The 22,134-nt window shown below is 39.5% G+C and overlaps 1 protein-coding gene across 1 annotated transcript in view; it reads right to left on the bottom strand.

The window, feature by feature from the left end:
- The window catches only part of Ryr3 (ryanodine receptor 3), a 369,298-nt gene that overhangs the window by 261,316 nt on the left and 85,848 nt on the right, over positions 1–22,134 (bottom strand). Inside the window, exons 12-13 of the mRNA XM_087910876.1 lie at positions 11,742–11,915; positions 8,458–8,579 (exon numbers count right to left, since the gene is read on the bottom strand). Of these exons, the coding sequence (XP_087767002.1) occupies positions 8,458–8,579; positions 11,742–11,915 (296 nt within the window). The remainder of the gene's footprint in view (positions 1–8,457; positions 8,580–11,741; positions 11,916–22,134) is intronic.

Below are 22,134 nucleotides of genomic sequence, written 5' to 3'. Positions count from 1 at the left end.
CCTGTATTCTCTCTCTTTCCACGTACTTCCTTTCTCCAAGTATTTGCATGTGTGCACACACCTGCATTTTGTCTTCTAAGTGTCAATGTTGCCTTTGCTCTCTGTGTCCATTTCCTACCTCTGGATCCTTCTCCCCCAAATACCTCCCTCTGCACACAGTTTTCTTGTCAGGCTTAGTTTATCCCTCTTAGTTTCAGTGTCTACTCCTCTTGACTTCTGCTCCTTCTTAATGCTAAACTTAAAGAGCTGCTATCAATATCTTTGCTCATTTGTCCTCCTACATAGTTCTTAGCAACTGTGCAGAGGGTGAAGAAAAAACCTAGTGGAAGTTTAACTTTCTTTCTTCACAGTTCCCTCTTGCTCTGTTCCTGTGCTAGGATCTGGATTTGCCTCTTACACAGATCCTGCATACTGTTGCTGTCTCGGATGAGATGGAAGACAAGAGTCTGTTTCCAAATTACTTTTCCTCTTCCATTTCCTAGCTGTTGCAAAGTTGTCACTTCTGAGGCATGGATTTGTCAATATTGTCCTTTCTTCTAAAAGATCCTGCGGTGACCAGGAGAAGTAAGAGCTCCACTGAGCGTGAAGAATCCAGAAGAGCTGGAGAAGGGAACTCAGTAAACCCATTGTATAAAAAATCTTCACAAAATTAAATAAATTCAGGATTCTGAAAACTCTCTCTCTCTCTCTCTCTCTCTCTCTCTCTCTCTCTCTCTCTCTCTCTCTGTGTGTGTGTGTGTGTGTGTGTGGTGTGTATCTCAAATTGGGACGTGGTGTTTTGTTTGTCTGTTTGTTTGCTGATAAACAAACCTTGGCAAGAACAATGCCAAGTCTATGATAATAGACTTGTCCAATTGTCCCAATGTCCAATAGACAATGGGAGTCTATTGTCTTTTAGGTTAGGGATGCTTTTCAGTCAGGTTCAGAGCAAAAACTTCCAATAGGGCAGGGCAGACTAAGGGCAGGAACTGACCAAGGTCCATGCCATCTATTTGCATCTGGGTGAATGTGGAGCCCCAAGAAGATATAAAGTAAACTCCACGATCAAACTATAAACTGCCTGAATTTCAAAAGTATTTCACAGTCAAAGAGAACCATCAAAAAAGGTTAGACAAGAAATGCTAAAGGAAACCTCGGGAAGTTAATGACTCCGAACTGCAAGTAGAGCCCACATGAAGAAATAGGGGAAAGGTGAGAAGGCATAATGAAACAAATATTTAAATATGATACTCTGTTTTGGTCTTCTAATTGATTCAACAAGCCATTCTGTGAAACAATCATCATAAAGCTGTACTGCTATGCTTCTAACAGATGGAGACATCACCATGGTAATGCTACCACAAGGAGGAGGGAGAAACAGAACAACACAGAAATGAAGTTGCTTTACTTAAGTTAGCATGAATCTGAAATAGGTTATTCAAGTTAAATACACATTTATATTACTAAAGAAAAAAATCCACTAAAAATAAAAAACCTCACCAAACTAAATAGTATTCTAGAAATATGTATTCAACCCTAAAGAAGGTAGTAAAAGATAGAAAAAAGGAGAGGAACAAAAGCAGTAAATAGCAATTATAAATAAACATCTACTTAATTAGACATTAAACATACCAATGAAAAGAAATTTTAGACTTGATTTGAAAAAAAAAAGTGATCTCCAGGAGTCAGAGCTGAGAGTCAAAGTCACCAATGAGGTGACAGCATTGGGTTGAAGATGTTTAACCAGTACTCTACTTTGCATGCATGATACTGAGGGACAAAGTTGAGTGGAAAGACATTTATAGAGAAGACATGATAATTTATTATTTCCAAAGAGTCAGCTTCTCAAGGCAGTGTGCATATTATAAAAATAAGTACAGGACAACAATGATCAGAACATATGAAGAAAATCATACAGCCTCAAGTCTGAAGACAAAATTCTGTAGCAGAAATGTCAATACCTTATTCTCAGTCACTTAAAGTAATAAATCTTACTAACAGAGGATCAGAATGCAGGGCAAAGATGAAGTATTTGACAAAAATCTAAAATTCTTTGAGATAAAAACAAAACAAAACAACAACAACAAAAAAAAAATTCACAGTGAATTTCTAGAAACAGATGGCTTGGTAAAAGACATTTTCAAAGACCCTGAAGAAAACATGGAGCTTAATAGAAAAAAAAACTTTGACATTTTCCTCCTAAGATTAAAAATAAAACAAGAATATCTGCTCATAGTGTCATCATTACACACTGTACTGGATGTTCCAAACAGTATGAGCAGAGGTGGGGAAAAAAATAAAGGGCATTCCTGTTACAAAGGAAAAAAAAAAACTCTCTTAATTCATAGATGACCTGATCTTTTACAAAGAAAACTCTTAAAACTCTACACTAAAACAAAGCTGGCAGAATTTAAAAAAAAATTCAATGGCATTTCTGGATACATGACTAATATTTTAATAATGATGTCTATAAAATAATCTGAACTAAAACTTTAAAATACAAATTTCACCTACAATAGTATTGAAAAGGCACAAACAGGAACGAGTTACACAAAAGAACTCTAAGACTTTAATGTCATTAAAATCTGCAGATCAGGGTCTACTGTTTGGTTTGAGGTTTTGCTCTTTTCCTAGGATATTAGGAGCAATGTTATACCTGTTCCTCTGTGCAGGTGCCTCCATTCTAGAAGTATGTGTTCTGCTCTCCCTGAGCAAGAACCATGGAACTAGCATCCCATAGGCTGAAGTTTGCCACAACCCCCTTTTATTTCTCTACTCAGGTACAGACCCCTCCCTTCTTCAATCTTCCTTGTCCTTGGTGTCACCTCTTCCTCCCCACTGTGAGTCCAGTTTCCATTCACGGCATAGTGTTCTGTCTTTGATTTTTTTTTTAATCCAGGCAATAATCTAATGTCTTCAGGTGATACCATGGGGTAAGGAATGGTAAAAATTAGTAGTGAAGTTTTCCCTAAAAATATTCTAGTAATTCAGCAAGAAGAGGTGAAATTGAACAACCTTTAAGATCCTTCCAGACTGACACTTCATTTCTTGTTCTGTGTGAAGTGAATAAAGAATCTGTACATAAAAAAAGAATTCTAAGACTGTACATATACTGACAACCTCAATTTCTTCCCGAAGGCAACTGGAGAGCATAGGAAAGGAAAGGCCATGCATTGTACAGTTACTGAACATCCCTACAGTAACAAGCCTTCCGAAGCAAAATTGAAGGACCCATGCTACATGATTTCAACAAGCGTGAATTAACCCAGACTGTGTTTTAAAATACTGATGGACACATGGTTTGAAGAAACAACTAAGAGACCAATAATAAACTCTTACATTTGCGGACTTTTCTCTGCGTGTGTGTGTGTGTGTGTGTGTGTGTGTGTGTGTGTGTGTGTGTGTGGTATACACGTGATTGCATGTGAGAGTGACTATGGCAGGCAGAGGCTAACCTTTGGTATTACACTCAAGAATTGTCTGCCTCTCAGTTAAGATAGGGTCTCTCACTGAGGCTTGCTAATTAGGCAAGTCTGCCAGGTCACCAAGCCTAGGGGATCTGACCACCTCTACCTCTCCTGCTGATACTACACACTCCCTGTAGCTAGGCTCAGGTGACTTTTGACAAAGCTGCCAAGGCCATTTGATGGGGAAAGGTGGTCTTTCAAGCAAATTATAAGGAGCAATCTGATATCTTTCACCCCTTACTGTGTAGCCAAGGCTGGCCTTAAACTCATGGTCTTCCTGGTTCAGCCTCTGGAATGTTGGGATTATAGCATGTACCACTAGGATTAGGTTTTTTTCTCTCTTTTATCTTCTTTATTGTGTAGTGTATGTGTATGTTCACGTGTGTGTGTATGTGTGTGTGTGTGCACGCACACACGCGTGTGTGCATTTGTGTGTGGGTGTGTATGAGTCCACTTGAGTAGAAATGTATGAGGTCAAGAAGCTGACATTGAGTTTTTTTTTCTCAATCACTTTCCACCTCATTTTCTGAGACAGTCTTTCTCGAAATTTGAAGTTCACTGTTTAGGCTAGACTGGCAGGTCAGTGAGCCGTCTCTGCACCCTCTCTCTATACTGCAGTGCTAGGGCTACAGACGTTCACTGCTACTCCCAGATTTTATATGGCTATTGGGGATGTGAACTTCGGTCCTTACAGCAGGCACCTTATCCACTGAGTCACCTTCCAGCCACTAAGAAGAAAATGAGAAGGACTGGAAATATGGCTCAATGGTTAAGAACACTGACTGCTCTTCCAGAGTACCCAGGTTTGATTCTCAGGACCCAGATAGCAGCTCACAACTGTCTGTAACTCCAGTCCCAGGAGATTCAATAGCCCCTTTTGGCATCCACAGGTTTCAGACATATACCTGGTACACAGATATATAAGCAGGCAAAACACTTAGACACAGAAAACAGATTAAAATTTTTAAAAAAATTAAAACGAAAATGAGAAGGAAAACCACAGATGAGGATATAAAAGTTGAAATCATAAATTTGGTTAATGACTTGTACTAGCAGGTTCACTGAACTTAGAAATCTCAATTAGAAGACAAATGACTCAAGGTTTAAGAGGCAAACACATTTGATTACACTGCACCAAAGAAGATGTATGAATGGACACAAAACACATGAACATATGTTTTCATATCAGTATTCATTTGGGAAATGTGAATCCACACCATTCCACATTACACTTCGTCTACGTAATGGCTACAATCAAGACATCAGATAACAAATATAGGCAGGGATACAGGGGGAATGGAGCTTCATTCATTTATGAGGGGGCTCATAAAACAGTTTATGAGAACTGAAACAGTTCTGAAACAGAACAGAAACAGAACTGAAACAGTTCTTTTCAGTTTTTGAAAAGTTAAACATGTTCCACATGGCTATGTATGCCTGAAATTTCAGCATTGTGGATGCTGAGTTAGGAGGATCAGGAGATCAAAGTCATCCTGGGCAATACATAAAGATGCTGTCTTGAGGTAAATAAACAGGTCTGGGAATATAGCTCAGATGGTAGAGCCCTTGCCTGGCATGTGCAAGGGCCTGAGTTCAATACCAGCATAGTGAGTGAGTGAGAGAGAGAGAGAGAGAGAGAGAGAGAGAGAGAGAGAGAGAGAGAACAACAAAACAGTAGATACACTCAAATTTTAGTTGATGGATGAATGGTTCAACAAAATTTGGTAGATGTATTCAATATAATGCTTATCATCTTTGAAAAGGAATGAAATTCTGATAAATGATTCAAAAATTAAAATCATTTTGCTATGTGAAAGAAACCATGAACAGAAGAACTAATATTATGCAATGTCATAAGTACTTAGAACAGTAAACTACATAGACATGGAAAGGAGAATGGGATGACTACTGAATTGGCACAAGGATTACAGTGTGCTATGATGGCGAGTGGGGATGGCTGCATAACAGTAGAAATTCACTCAAAGCCACTGAGACAAAGCTAGAAATGGCTAAAGGTGGGGACGGGAGCGATGACTCTGAGTAAGGATTTACTCTGCGAAAAAGAGGACTTGAATTTGGATTTCTAGGACCTATGCAAAACTAGTCATCATTGTGAGTGCTAGCACACGCTGGGTGGGGAAAGCAGAGACAAGTCAGCCGAGCCAATCCATCAGTAAGTTCCGTGTTCAGTGAGGGAGTCTACCTCCAAAAGTAAGGAGTGGGGCAACAGAAGAAGACACTTGACATTGGCTTCTGGACTTCACACGAGAATATACAGAGTGTCTATGACATACCACACCCCTGCACACACACCTCTACATGTCTAACATCTTCTACATTAGTATCTCTAGAAGCATAACTTATAAAACTATTAAAAGAAAATAATTCATGGTTCTACTGATGAATATAAAATGTATGTCCATTTCTCTATATGTAAGTCAATGCACACACAAATACACTAAATACATACATAGACATGTAAGAATGCAGAAGCTTGTTCATCAATTTGAAAAAAAACCATATGAATGAACTTCAAAAATACAATACTGAGTGAAAAGGGTAGATTCAAAAAAATAATATATCTTATTTAATCAATTTAATGTTTTAAGTTGAGACGAAAGAGGGCTGTGAGTGGCAACTGCACCAAACCTCAGTGGGCATAAGAGACTGTAGGGAAAACAAAGAGAGACTGTAGGAAAGTGGAAATACGCTAAAATTTAGCTGTGGTGATTACTGCACAGCTCTGTACATATGTTAAATCTCATTGAATTATTTATTTATGAGAAAGAATTTTATGATATATACACTCTGCCTCAATAAGCTGTTTAAAAATAATTTTCCCATTGTCAGGCTTGTAACCCTCATTAACTAAGTAATAACAGTTGTTTTGAAATATTAATTCACATCTCATAAAAGCATACATTTAAAGGATAGAATTCAGTGGCTTAATAATGCTTAGCATCTTCATAGTCATACAAATAGTAAACCATTTCAGAACTCTGTCATTAGCTCTCTTCCCCACCCCTAATCAGTCATCTTCTAGCTCCCATTAACCATTCATCTCCTTCCTGGGTCTAATGGTGTGTCCATTCAGTTCCTGTAAGGAGACCACACAGTGGGTGGCTTTTCTCACTTAACGTGCTTTTGATCACACTCAAGTAAACAAAAGGCAAAAGTGATGTACTATGTTGTAACATGCACTGGTAGTTCCTTATTCTATTTTATTGATATGGCACATTTTATTTACCAGTTTGTAAACTGGTAAATATTTGGGTTATTTCGGCATTGGAGCTATTATAAATAACAACCCTATGAGTATTTACGGACATTTTTTGTTCATATGTTTCCATTTTTCTTGTGCATACACCCAGGAGTTGAATTGATGGGTCCTGTAGTAACTTCTATATCTGCGCTACAAAGGCACTTAGACTGTCATCCACAGTGGCTACTACAGTTTATACTACCATCAGCAGTGAAGATTCCAGTTTCATCCTACGTTTCTTATTTAACATGTTTTATCTTAGTGGGTATCGACAGGTATTTTATTGTGATCTGTGTTGTCATTTTCCTGATAGTTAATGATTCTAGCTGAACATCTTTAAATGTGTCCTTGGTCTTTTGCATATCTTTTAAAGATATTTCTATTTAGGTCCTTTGACTATTTTAATCAGTTTAATTTTCTCTATCACTGAAAGTTCCTGCTCTTTTTCCTAGATACAAAGCCCTTATCAGACATACAATTTATGAACATTTTCCTCCTTTATGTGAATTGTCTCTGTTTACTTTACTGTATCCCTTGCCCTGAAATCATTCACAAATTTCAACAAAGTCCAATTTATTTATTTTTCCTCTGTTGCTTTTGCCTTGGTATCATATTTAAGAAACCATGTTCTAACCCAATGTTGTGAAAGTTTCTGCTTATGTCTTTAAAATGTTTTATAGTTTTAGTTCTTATATTAAGATATTTGATTTATTCAGAGTTAAGTTTCGCATGTGAGGGTATAGCTGTCGACACCAAAAAAAGTTTAACACTAAACATGGGGAGACCTGGAGGATAGATGAGAAAACTATCTACCGCAAGGGTGATGCATGGGATGCTAGTCAAAACCACATGAATAATGTGTTTGCATGCAATTTTCTCGCTGATTAAATTCTAACCAATGGAATGAATGCAAAATGAATTTATATAAAGAGATCTCGATCTTATCTTCTATAAAAATGAAATACCATTTACTCCCCCACTCTTCCCTTTTGCAGGGCATACCTTAGAGTATGAGATTAATAAGTCATTTTTGACCATGTAGATGAAGAAATTTGCTGAAATGATTCACATCTGTGACTGAATCTTAGAATCATAAGAGAGTTTTCAATGAAGTACTGACATTTGGCTTTTGTTTGTTATCATTGAGACAGCAGCTCATTATATAGCCTAGACTAGCCTGCAATTCAAAATCCTCCCACCACAGCCATTAGTACAAGGATTACAGAATGGGCCCTGTTAACTTTGGATCTCACCTCCAGACTTTCAAGGAAGTTGGATTGAGACACAGCCTAGAAATCATAGTGTTACATGCTGCCTCAATGAAGCTAACACTTAATCAAGGTTAAGAGGTCTGTTCCAGCAAAATGGTCTCTTGAACTTTGAATACACAAGGCAGGCATCACCAGTGGTTCTCAACCTTTCTAATGCTGTGACTCTTTAATACAGCTCCTCATGTTGTGGCAATCTCCAACCATAAAATTGTTTATTTATTACTTCATAACTATAATTTTGCTACTGTTTTGAACTGTAATGTACTTCTGTGATACACTGTACATCTGGTATGTGATACTCAAAGGGGTCGTGATCCAGAGGTTGAGAATCACTGTTAAGCAAACATAACTTGATAGCTCGAAGTCCTTGGATGCCCGGTTCAGTTGATCTGAGGTCAGAGTTAACAATGTATATTGTGTATAACAGATTTCCTGGTATGAAAAGGATTTGGAAGAGAAAGGAAATGGACCAAAGTACCTGACAAACTGGCTGAATAAGGCTGTTGTGTTCCTGATGATGCGAGCAGCCTGGGACTCCTCCCGCTGGCACCTCTGCAGTGTTAATCCATCATCCATGTGGCCTTCCTGATGGAGTATGACCTACCCACGGAGCACGGGAACAAGTCCAGGTTATACATTACTCCACAGCTGGGCCACCCACATTTTCTGTGGCGTTTCCTTATTATTCTTTTCCCTTGCCAAGCTCCCCTGAGTCCATTTTGAAAATGGGACATTAACAAAGTTATTTTGCCCACATGCCCTATTACTGACATGTGAATTATTCCCACAACCTGGTGATTTGATGAGAATGAAATTTTATGTGCCACCATGGTATGAGCTACAATAAATTTCTTGTGCCTGGATGGCCAATTTGAAGGGAGAAAACATGCTTTTGTAAGGGATTTTTTTTTTTCTTATTTTAAAATGAACACAGAGGCTCACCCTTGGAGAAAGGGAAGCCACTTGGTTTAGACCATTCCCCTTCATATGTAAATTGGGCAGGAACAATTCAAAGCAGAGCTCCCTCCAGGGATCAGGGTTGAATTTCTCTACTGAAGGTCAGTTATAGAGTTGGTGAACCAGCAGATGGCCAAGGAAAGTTGAGTCAGTGGGAGTGTGTTTCTTATGGAGCTGATTCAGAGCAAAGGCTCACACATTAAGTGCCATCCCCCCCCAGAACCCCAGTCCTATTTGACTACTGACTACTTGCTAGCTGAGTGACTTCATGTAATTTGATCAACAGCTTTGCTAGATAGATCACCATTTGCAAATATGTATTTATCTTGTAGGGCTGTTTGGGGGATTAGGTGATTTACATATAAACCAAAATGACTTTTGGAAAGTAAAAGGCGCTCAAAGGATGTTTACTATATGGGCAGTAATTACTGATCTTTGTCCAGTTATAGAGAAGCTAGTGGACTACTGATCACCAAGAACATCATGGCGCTTGGGCAAAGCTAGCAGCTTTTGGAATTCACTAGCTTGTCCTTTTACTGTGATTCAAGTACCTGCAGGTGGTAAGTGAGAGGATTTGACCCTGGCTTGAGGTAAGGTCAAATCCTGTCCTAAATTCCTGAGCAGGGAAACATCCTGAGGATGTGAGGGACCATGCAGGGTCCTAGAGTTCAGTCTGTTTTAGTTTACAATCAAAGCTTATTTTCCTTTTCTTGTGAAAATCTCTTGTATTTTTCTTCTTTTGGTCAAAACCTAACTCATTATGTTAGGTTATAATCGTATAAGAAGTAGTATACAGGCTTGGAGAAGTTTGTGTTCTCCTTAAAAAGAAACTTTTCAGCCCATGTGTGTAACGAAGATTAAACATTACACAGGATGCCTCGCCATTGGCGTCTCCAGCTGTTAGACAGTATTACTTTTCCAGACTTCCTGGTGTTTGGCTAGCAATGTGCAACACACTCCTATTAGGTGTAATTTGTGTTGCTCCTGGTTTTCTAGCCCCCAAAGACCAATATTCTTAGGGTTCTGCTTGTTCAGATAGCTGCAAACTGGACAACCAGACCAGAAAGTAATGAGGACTGAGAACACTAGTTATAATGTGGCTATTTAAATGCCTAATTGATCTCCAGGGCCAGGCCTTCAGGTCATAATTCTCATGGAGGCACTCACAATGCATAGGAACCACTCCTTTTAACATGAGCTACTGTTTATCAATTTCTGATAATCAATTACTGATTGTCCTTCTTGGGTTTTATTCCTTTCACACAGATCTGGACATTTTAGAGGGAACACTTGACCTGTTCTTGTGAAACATGGCACTGTTTGCCTGTCAAGGGCTGAATGTTATAATACCATATAGAAGAGGTCTCTTTCAAATCTGTATACATGATTTAGCGGTCTATGGGCAAGAAAGGACACACTAAGTCAACAACGCAGTCCAACATCTTTCCATGTGGACCAAGTCCCTTTCCACCTAGAGGTTCAGCCTCAAACCCACAAATTCCGCTCCAGCATTATCATGGCTTGTAGTAAGTGCAGAACACCAAGCAGCTTGTCCAGATACTACACTATTCCACAGAGGACTGCGGTAGGCTGCCAGAGGATGGGGTTGGGCAGATGCTCTCAGTTTTCTCTAATTCTCAGAAGGTAGCTCTCTGTCTTAGAGTGTGGCCTCACTGGAACTCGCTGAAAGTCAACTGTACTTCCCAGGGCCATGCCAATGTATGAGACAGTTACTGTCAACTTCTGTCTCCTTAGGACCACAATCCTGTCTGCCGCTGCTTTGTGCTTCTCCATCACAGCTGTGAACTCCTGTTTCTTGTCTTGCCCACACAGCCCACATAGGAGCAGTTTAGGACCCTATGAGGAACTGCATGGAGAATTTCAGACTACACCTACAGCTGCCTCTGCTTGGGAATTTTGGTCCTACGAATCCCAGAAATACTGACTGGCCCTGTGTGTATATTCTATTTCTCTACCACAGTAGAGACAAGCTAGGACCTCCCTCCCTAGTCTACAGATCTGCTATTGTGGGGAGGCACTAACACAAAGGTCAAAGTGGCTGTTCTTTCATGTCCACATACTCTGCACGAACAAGCACGGCTCACATACAAGAGATCTTGGTCGGTGAAACCTTCCTATTACCATATAGTATGATTCCAATATCCTATAATAAATATCATTTGGAGACATTATCATTATTGCTTTAGGCCAATATGGTAGGACTATAGTCTACAGGGCTTCCTGTAACCTTATTCTGGGTTTTCTTGACTATCTAAACATGGATTTTGAAAGGATTTTCCAAGAAAATTAAACCCTTGGCATCTATTCTCCGGTTCCTATAAAAAAGAATTACTATTATGGCAACTCTCTGCACATCGGTGTCTGTAGCCTCATTGTTATGCAAACTGTATTTTCTCCACAGACACTCTAGTCATTCTCTGTCTTATGAAAATAGTATAATAACTCTATTATCCACTTAAATGAAGGAAGCAATGATGCAGATAATCTCAAAATAGTGGAACTACTAAGAGTCATTAAGACTGGGTTTCAGAGTGAATCAAACAAGTTCCAGCTCTTCTACACAGAGGGGTCATGTATGGTACACTCTAAAAAATGAGAATGGGTTTACAGTGACCAAATTAGCCTCATTTATTGGAGAAATTAGGCACAATCTGTCACAGAATTACTCTTTAGAGCAGTAACAGGTAAAACCTGTCATGCCCTCCTCATTCGCAGAATCACGTCTACCATCTAACTGTACCCACTCAATGTAAAAGAACCCTGGACAAGACTCAGACACTTCACCTTTCTCTTCAGAGGTCCCAGGCGGGAAGTTTTGGCATCTTGTGCTTTGTAGGTGACCCAAAGGCCACTGGCTACATGCTGGACAAAGCAGATAGAATCACCATACTTGATTTCTGGAACTCCCATGCCTTCCATATCTCTCTTGTGACTGGAATCCAATTTCTCCTTGATTTCCTATTCCACACACAAAAAGAGAAAGAAGCAAACAAACGTAGGCATGCCTGATTACATAGCAACTCAATATAGACAATAAAAACTTGTGCAGAATCTGTAAGACCAAAAGCTTTTATCAGCATTATCATGATGACGCCAAGCCAGGAGTTTAGAAAGACTGGCTTCCTTTATCTGCTGTTAACTGTAAAACCAATGCACTGAAGCTTTAGGCCACTTTAAAGGTATTTAAAACCATGGAAAAGGAAGCAGTTGGTAGGTTTCTTCTTCTCTGATTTTATATGCATCTTTATTATATTTTCACCTCCCTCATCCTAACATAGATATGTTAATGACTTTTAAGCGGTCAGTTAACTCATTTTCAGTGATTGATATCTTCCATAATTAAAATGCTTATCTTCCACAAATACCATAATTCAGGAGCTTAAAAACATCATCTGTGAATATCACAGTCACAACAGCCAGGGCATAGAAACAGTCTATGTGTCTATAAGCTGATGAAGAGATAATGAAGATGTGATATATTTACACAGCAGGGTACTATTCAGCTGTTCAGAAAAATAAAATTATGAAATTAATAAGTAAATGGATGCAGCTAGAAGCAATCATTACAAGTGAGGCAATCCATTTCCAGAAAGGCAAATATCACATGCTTTTTCTCATTTGTGGATGTTAGTTTTGAATCTTCAGATATGTGCATTTCATTTTGAATATCTATAGAGGTCAAAATATTAGTGAGGGGCCATTGGGGTACTTGAAAGGGAGAAGAGATAGAATTCAGTGATGTGAAGGGTTAAAAGAAAATAATAGAGAAGGGGTTAAACTGGAGTGGGGGACACAGAGGGTAGTGAATGTGGGGAGGGATAAATGTGACTAAAGACTTTTTGAAAAAGTCACATGGAACCTTTAACTATGGAAGCATATTCACATACAGAGAGAGAGAGGGGAGAGAGAAAGAGAGAGAAGACAGAGAGTGAGAATATATATATATATATATATATATATATATATATATATAGAGAGAGAGAGAGAGAGAGAGAGAGAGAGAGGAAACACATGTTAAAGTGGAATTACTCTATAATTGGGGTGACACCAGAAGCTAACAAATAAAAAGCCCAGGAATTAGTTACCTCTTTTAGAGTTGTTGGTCAGTGAGTTTCCACAGACCCTTCACCCCAAACTGGGAAGTATTGGGGGGTGGATACTATTAGAACACATTGTATGAAAATTTAAAAAGGACTAATAAAAGGTAAAAATAAGTAAAGAGGAAGTTTTTTTTTTTAAACATGTAGGGGCACTACTGTGTTTTAAGGTAAAATTGTTATTTGTATATTAGTCTCTCTCTTAGGTCTATGCTGAAATTGGGATCTTAAATATTCCCCAGTGGTCATATGTTAGAGGCCATTGTTAGCCTGGGGCACAATTGGGAGGTAGTGTAATGTTAAAACAAAGAGTCTGGTGGGATGGACTTAGGTCTCTGTTGAAGATAGAAGCATCCTAGACTCTCGTTTTGCTTCTGGATGGTGTGGGGTAAATGCCTTCTTTACCATTCATATCCTGCCATGATAATACTCTGGCCTCACCACAGAGCTCAAAGTAGTGGAGCCAGCAGCCTATGGGCCGGTAATTCCGAAATTACGAGCCAAACTCACCCGTCCTCCTTTCAGCCTTCTCTAGTGTGTTTTAAAGTGAAGGGAAGCTGACAAGTGGCCACCTTCATTATGGTCACAGCCAGTTTCATTCCCCAGTGTCTACTCTTTCCCTCCCTGTCCTCTAGTATGGAAACAGGACTTCTATACTAAGTAAGCCCCCACAACAGCCTGATGAGTCTGCCACATGTAATAGATCCCAATACATACCAGCTTTGTTTCTCTCCTCATTGACTAGGGCCTCTCTGGTTGTGTTCTAACATTCTATGTCCATTTCTTTTCTCTATCTTTCATTAAACTGCTCAACTATAAAAGTCACTATCTACGCAGTACTTTGAATATTTTGCAGAATGACAAATATGTCATGCTATTCCCTTTGATCGCAACAATATCCCTCCTCTTCGTAAGGCTGGGCATCATGTGGACTGAGCCCTTACCACGCTCGGTACCAACTTTAAGTTCTTTACAGGTTCAGGTACTAACTCTTCATAACAAAGCCTCTGATGGAGCTACAGATATTGCCCTAATTCTACAGATGAGAAAAATGAAAGAAATAATTTGCTTAAAGTCACTCAAGAAGTAAATGCCAAATGCAGTCAAGAAGTCAGGGAGCATCTGGGAGAAGTTGGGGGAAGTGACCCATTAATTAGACTACATTAAATGAAAAGATATTTTACAATAAAAATATAAAAAATAAAAAAATCTACCTCTATTTAAATAAAGATAAAAATTAACAACAAGGGGATAAAGTTAGGAGAGAGAGGTGACTGGGGTTGAGTCATAAATGGAGTGGGAGATGGGGAGAGGGGAGTAGATGATCAGTATATATTGCATATGTTTGAAAATGGCAAAGAAAATATTTTAAAAGTAAAAATAAAATCATGTCTAGTGTCTGTGTTTTCTCCATTGCTGTAAATGGGACTCAGCTTTCAGTTCCCCCTTTAGATGTCATCAGTTGGTAAAGATAGTTAGTGCCTCTAGCTGCATCTCCCCAGTATTGCCTTGATCATCTGTTAAGCACTTTGCATCCTATAACACATCTATGAAAGGAATCAGGGAAGTAAATTGTGGATCCTTCCCAGAAGACTCAGCACCTATATCACTTATGGAACATATTGTGAGGTGGCATGTATTACTGAGTGATTTTTTTTCCCTTTCATGTGTATTTATTTCCTACTTCAGCTCTTACTACTTTTCCTTCAGACTTTCATAAAATGAAAATCAGCTGCTTTATGCACACATAAAATATCAATTTGAGTAGTATTAATATTTCATAAGAAGCTTTTTATTTTAAATATGGACTGAGACACTAGCTAGAATATTAAAAATACCTTATTTCTCAAAATGAACATATTAAAAAGAAATGGATTTCTGATTTTGTAACATATATGGGTAGGAAAAACGGATTTGATATATCAGAACTTTCCCTATAGGCGATTGGTCAAGAATGCATTTATTCTATGAAACAATGGAGAGCTGATTTGATTTTCATCACAGAAATATCCACAGTCCTATAGCTGTTCTAGCCAGTAACAGGGCTTTACAATACGTCAGAACTTTTATCTGCTGCCTACTCTCTAGCTGTAGTCAACACACTAAAATAGAAACAACACAAAAGACAGCTGTTATGTGGTAATTATACTGATTTCTAATTGCTTCTGGTAAAAATAATGCATATTCTCAACTAGTAATTTATTTTGTCATTTTTTGTTTATTTAAATATGGATTTTCCAAAATAAAATAAACAGGAGGCTCCTTTCCCTTCAGTCACTGAAACAAATGAGCCACCATTCTCTACAGTGTGTTTGTGCCTTCGCCCTTACATAAGAGCATCATCTTCCAAAGGTCTGCAGTGGTCACTGCGGTGGCTACTTCTCATCTAGAAGAATAATAACAATAAGACTCAGATATCAGTGCCAACAAACACAAAACCTAGCTCAACCCAGCAATTCACAACATTGAGAAATCACCAAGGAAACAAAAGAAGTTGGTGTTAAGGAAACTTGACTGTGCTCATGTGACTACTGGTGTTAGGGAAGCTTCACTGTGCTCACGTGACTGTACTGGTGTCGGAAGCTTGACTGTGCTCACATGACTGAAGCTCATCTTTCACGTGATCATGGCCTCAGATGCAGTTGTCCTGTTGCCAGAAATGGGATTTTCCTGAAGAACAGGCTTAAACTAATTGCCTTATTTTTCAGTTCTTAGAACTCGGGAGTTCTTGTGTATTAATCATGTGCTTTAGCCGAACTGGGTTATGAGGGATAACCTCTTCATTTCAGTGTTGGGGATTGAACGCACATCTTCCCACACCCTTGGTAAGTACTTCACCCAGAGTTCTACTCACAGGTCTCAGAAACATCTGGATGAACCGAGTTCCTCTGTTCTTTGGGATTTTATTGGCATTGTTAATTGAATTACCCGATCACTTCTGCAGTTCTACAATGGTAATGTTTGTATGCTAACCTTTTCTTCATATTTTGATACGTTGACATCTTTGAATCTTACCTGAGTAGGGAGAGACCTGGAGTTCTTTAAGGGCTCCAAGGCGTACTTGCTACGTGTACACTGAACGATCCAGAGTCAGACTTCTTTTATAACGACTTTATACCTCAGGAGGCACCATCCCTCTCCTTTGTCATTCCCGGGTGACAGCCACATAGCTAGAACACCTCTATAGCTGAAATTACTCCAACGAGTGAACTCTAAATTGTCTATCTCTGCCCATGGAAACTCCAGGAAATCTGACAGCATAAATTACCCTCCAAGTCCCTCTCTATCCCCAACTCCTCACACCCCCTCCTTCTGAAATGTAGTGGTATTCTGCTGAAGGGGGTCCTGCGTGCCATGTCCTCCTCCCAGTGCTAGACTTGTGAGAAGAACCAACTCTTTCCCAGAGCGCTTCTCATGCCTTCTTTCTAATATCACGTGACTAACAATTATAGAAAGAACACAGGGCAATCATCAAGCCTTTCCCACATCCAGAGCCAGAAGACACCCCTGACTTCTCTAGTCTCATGGCCCCATACTCCCTATAGGACCTGTCTTACTCAGTACCAGCTGACTCCTAAAATAAGCAGAAGACTGGCCTAGAAGGACTCTTTAACATGGAAACCAATAATTCAGCGGCCAGAAGCCAATCTCCTCCTTCACAGAGTTAGCATACTTTAGGGCACCATTCCCCTGTTCGAACCACCAGGGCCAAGTTCCAAACCTGTTGTTACAAGTCTTGTGTTCCAGAACCTGCTGAATCTATTCAAATTTGCCAACTTGATACCTACTTATTCTTCCTACCCCATCCCTTTCTGCGGGGACCACAAAATGACTCTCTTATCTTCCCTAAGATGGACTGGTTTAAAATCAACTGGATACAAATTACAGTCATCTGGGAAGTGGGAACCTCATTTAAGAAAATGCCTCCACCAGATTGGCCTGTGGGGTGTTTTCTTGGCTGATGGTTGATGTGGGAGGGCCCACTATGGTCCCATGCCTGGGTTGTTGGTCCTGGTGAGAGAACGAAGAAGATGCCAGCAAGAAGCATTGCTCCGCACCCTCTGCTTCAGCTACTGCTTCCAGGTTCTTTCCTTGAGTTCCTGCCCTGGCGTCCCTAGATGATGGACCTGTAGGGTGAAATTAACTCTTTCCTCCCCAAATTGCTTTTGGTTATGGTGTTTTATGAAAGCAGTAGAAACTCTAAAACATCTCCTTTGCTCGTCTCCTACCGGGTACTTTTTGACCTGGCCATGCGTGGTCAGGCATATCCTCCAGTCTTCAGAACTAACGAAGCATAGTTTCAAAGTCAATCACTTTCTAGTCCACTGCTTTATTGCTCCTGGGTAGTGAGAAAAGTCTACATTTGAATACATGCGAGCGACCTTTGTTGGCACAGATGCTTCCTCTCTGGGAAACAAAGGCTTTCTAAAAGAGGAGAACAAGATCTTTTTTTTTTTTTCATTCCATATAGTGCTGTACTTGAAATAGATTGCAAATAATTTGTTTTAGTGTTCTGCAGATATTCGATTTGCATATCAGTATATTGATGTCATCTTTGCCTGTCATTGATGATTCTGAGAAGGAATAGATTACTTGTCCTGATTCTTGCTGAAAGGCAATAGGTACTACTTTCTCCATTGACAGCTATAGAGGAGATGCCTATGAGTACATCCCAACTGACACATTAGCATTTGGCTTAGATGAGCAAGTTGCTATTCTCCAGAAATAATACCTTCTCAGTGTCTATTAGGAGCCAGCTATTTTGCTAAGTCCTCAGTAACACCAACACCTAAAGTACTGTGTCTACAAGGTGACAAGAGTAATACATAAATCTCTACAAACATTTTCTCTAACCCTGCCAAAGGTTACACTGCTTTTTATCAACTTGCTTTATTGAGGATAAACTGAGACCTATATTGATTCAACAACTTGCTCTAGGCCACACAGCTAGAAAAAAAGAACAGAATTTAAGCCAGGTCTGATTCCCAAAACCCATTTAAACAGACTTCTTTAAATGGCTTTTCCATTAGTATAGATAAGTAATTAATTGCATTGATGCCTTAGCTATTTAAAGGCCAATATAATATAAAGTAATAGTTGAAATATATACTTTTTTCTTGTTCTTTGTTTTGTTTTTGTTGTTGTTTTTTGAGACAGGGTTTCTCTGTAGCTTTAGAGTCTGTCCTGGAACTAGCTCTTGTAGACCAGGCTGGCCTTGAACTCACAGAGATCCACCTGCCTCTGCCTCCCGAGAACTGGGATTAAAGGCGTGCGCCACCACCGCCAGGCTCTCCATACTCTTAATTTATAAGAAAAGCAGCTTTGTATTTACACAAACTTTAGAAGTTACACACATAAATCAATTACAAACAAGTGATATGGTATGCATTCAAAGGACAATTGAACCTTGTACTGGTCTATCACTCCTATAAAGCCACCAGTATCCACAGTATTCATCCTGGTAACATTATCCAATCACAGCCAAACCTAAACACCTCACCACTACACAGTCTAGTGAAGCTTTTCCCATGCTCTTTTATTTTAAAAAAATTATTTTTTAGAAATAAATGTTTTGTTTGTACTTATCTAAGAGCCCCATGTATGCATAGTACTAGCGGATGCTGGGAGAGGGTGTCAGATCCCCTGAAACTGGAGTTAAAGATAGACATGAGCTACCCTGAGGGTGCTGGGAAAGGAACCTAACAACTCTATAGGAACAAGGGTTCCTCACAGCTGAGCTATCTGTTCAAGTTTCTACCCCCATAACACCTCACTATAGGGATAGAGTTCTAATAAAATAACCCCCTAGAGGCCACACTCAAGTCATAGCAGTACAGATATGGAAGGGGATGGCATTCTGATAAATGAAAAAATTAGGCAAGGAGAGTGATGAAATCTCGAGAGGAAGTTGGGAAAAACTACGGACTAAAGATACCTATAGGTCCATACTTTTCAGAATCACAATATTAACAGACTTTCTGCAGGAAAAGATGCCTTTAGACAAATGATGTGTCTTCTAGGAGCCAAACAGAAGCTTTCAGGATTATAAGTCTCACATTAAAAGTCAAGCATCATCATTATCTGCAAAAGTAATCAATTCAATTCTGTTTAACTCAGCATTCCTAGCATCGTTTGGCATCTGTTTTCGGGGAAAGCTAATGCAGCTAATGCAAGGCCATCAAGGCACCAGGCTGCATCTTAGAATAGCCATTCTGGTACCAGGGAGAAAGGTAGACAGAAAGGGAGTCTGGGGAGCGAAGGGTGTGCTGTAAATTATGGCAATAATCTGGAGGAAGATGTTTGAAAAGTTTCTAATTCAAACGTATTAGAGCAAATGAGTAATCATTTAACACAATTAAACTACATGTGTCCATGGAAGTTACAAAATACCTTTACAACAAATACTATGAGCATTTAAAATATTTCAGAGGAAGAGAAGAGATGATGGAACCCATTAACAGATGTGAAAGGGAGTCTTTGCAGAAGGTCAATGTTAGCCCATTTCTGTCTACCTGTCTCTGCAGAAACCAACTCTGGTTTCACTATACCAATATGGTACCCTCATGAAATAAAATTAGTGGTCTTAATATTGCCTTAAAACAATCATAGCCTGTAGAATGCAGCATAGAGCCTGGGGAGCCCTGGGGCTGGTGGCAAGGCCTCTGCTGGGTGGGATGACAAGGATGTTCTTCTGCTCTGAGCATATTAGGTAGGAGGCCCATCCCCCTCTGCAGGTGAAGTATATTTCCCAAGAAGAAGCCCACATTTTCTCTCGTCATCTTTCTGTCACCGCTTCCCCCTCTCCCCCAGGTCAGCAACCCAACTTCCACTTCGTGGTTTAAAAGGTACAGTTTCATGTGTCACCTTTCTGGTCTCCTTTAGTCCTCAAAATAATTTTTCAAAAATATACATCTTGATCCAGAGTTTTATAAAAAGAAATATTGAGGTTGAGCCGAAAATGGCAGCATTGAGTTTGAAATCTCGATTTCTCCCACTTCCCAGTACATGGTTTTCCTAAACTGTCTTTATTTGTTTCACTTTGAACAACAAAGGCTTGGAAAAACACGCTCACTAGAGAAGTCTAAATCCTTTGTAGTTTTGATTTAAACAAAACCGCAGTAGGTGGTGGTATCTCCAGACCTTCAGCTCATATGTTTATATTTCTCTTCTCACTTTCCTTCTTTTGCTCTACCATGTATGGCTGACCTTCTGACATGGTGACAGAACACTGTCATCTACAAAGGCCACCCTTGAGAACTGTGCAATTCAGTTCCAGAACAAGACACAGATCCAAACCGTTATGATGTTGTAAGTAAGTTCCCTCATTTGTGTTGAGCCAAGTTTATAGCTATTCACTGCCATATGAGCTGTGGGTCAGAAAAACCTGGACCCGCTTACTGCCCATTTGGTGACTTTCAGGAGGGAACAGTCACTGCTAAGACACAACTTCAAGATGCCCCCTTGTTTGGGGGTGCTTCAGCCTGCTGAAGTTAAAGAACCCATGAGAAGCAGGTTGAATGGGAACACAGTACTTAATAAAAACAGGTATTTGATAAATACTTTCTAAATTGAATGAAATGTCCTTTGTTTTGAGGAAAAATTTCCTCTAATCTGGAACAGTGACAGTTGCACACCCTTACACAATAAAATAGGCAAGACATGGGAGTCTGTCCCCATCATTTCAAGACTGGTTCTTAAAAGTACATATAGACTATCCATAAAATGAATGGCTACACATAATAGGTCTGATTTAATATTATTAATTCAACCTTTCCTGAAAGAAATGCAGTGCTGTAAGCTGACATTGAAGCATGACATCTAAATAGCATTTGCCATGCCAGAGTAAATATTAAACCACATTATCTGACACTCCTTAGGGAATGGCCTTGCAATGTCAAGACCGTGGAAAATGATGGGAAATCAAATTCATAGAAATTTGACTTAGATGTTCAAAATAAAATGAATCTCTCTCATTGAATGCATACAGCGATGAGATGATAGCAAAATGATTACACAAGCAAGGCAGAACGTCGCTACAAAGATGAAGGAGGTTAGGCTGAAATGGGTTTCACGGTGGACTTTTATGATCACATTTATATATTTCTTCATCAGGCCGTTTTCAACTGCAGTTTTTACACAATATCCACTGAGATGCTGGAATACAAATTCATTTCAGATATGTATGTGCACTGTCACTAGGACCACCTACTGGAAGCATGAACAGTGTTTGTTCTCATAAGCTACACCTCATACTTTCCTGGAGGTATACGAATAACCTCACTAGTGGTGATGTGTAGAGACTAAAGAATGCTATAGGAAAAGGTTGGTTATGAGAAAAACAGCCCATTGAAGGACTGGCAAGAATACAGTATGCTGGGTCTAAAAGGGACCACAGGAAAGTGGCAAGAGACATGAGGGAAGGCTAGGCAGAGGTCAGCTGTAAACAAGCCTTCATGACAGACTTCAAATGAGGTCAGACTAGGTAAAGAATTATTTTCCATGTCTCATGAAAAACAGGTACAGTGAAGCCCAGAATTAGGCAGTGATAAAGCTGTGTAGCATGTCATACTATGACTGTCAGAGTTGGGGTGCTACATTTCAGAGGCAACAACATATCCCAGAACCTCTATTTGATGAGAATAATTCTGTTAAAGTGGTGGTATGGGAGCCTGGGCCATGATCATATTCTGTTCTTTATTCTACATGTTTCGTATAATTTTCCCAAAGATCTTAGAATCGCCAGAATCAGGTCCAGGCCTCTAACTGCAGTTGGTGCTTTAGATGGGGTCATCTTTCAGGAAGGCTTGGTCACATCCCAATTATCTGTTTGTTTGTTTGTTTATTGATTTTGACTTTTGAGGCAGCGCCTCTCTACATAGCCCTGGCTATCCTGGAACTTCCTATGTAGATCGGGATGACCTCAGACGCACAGAGATCCTATTGCCCATGCTCGGCCCCGGTTTTTTATTATGTGGTACCAGGGATTGAACCCAGGGCCTTACACTTGCTGGACAAATGCTCTGGAACTGAGCTTGGTTCACATCCTCTCTTTGTCTTTTATTACAGGGTCATGTTAAGTT

Source organism: Myodes glareolus, chromosome 10 (assembly GCF_982192425.1).
Source record: "Myodes glareolus chromosome 10, mMyoGla1.1, whole genome shotgun sequence".
Taxonomy (NCBI): Eukaryota; Metazoa; Chordata; class Mammalia; order Rodentia; family Cricetidae; genus Myodes; species Myodes glareolus.
This window is presented reverse-complemented; position numbering and strand designations above follow the sequence as displayed.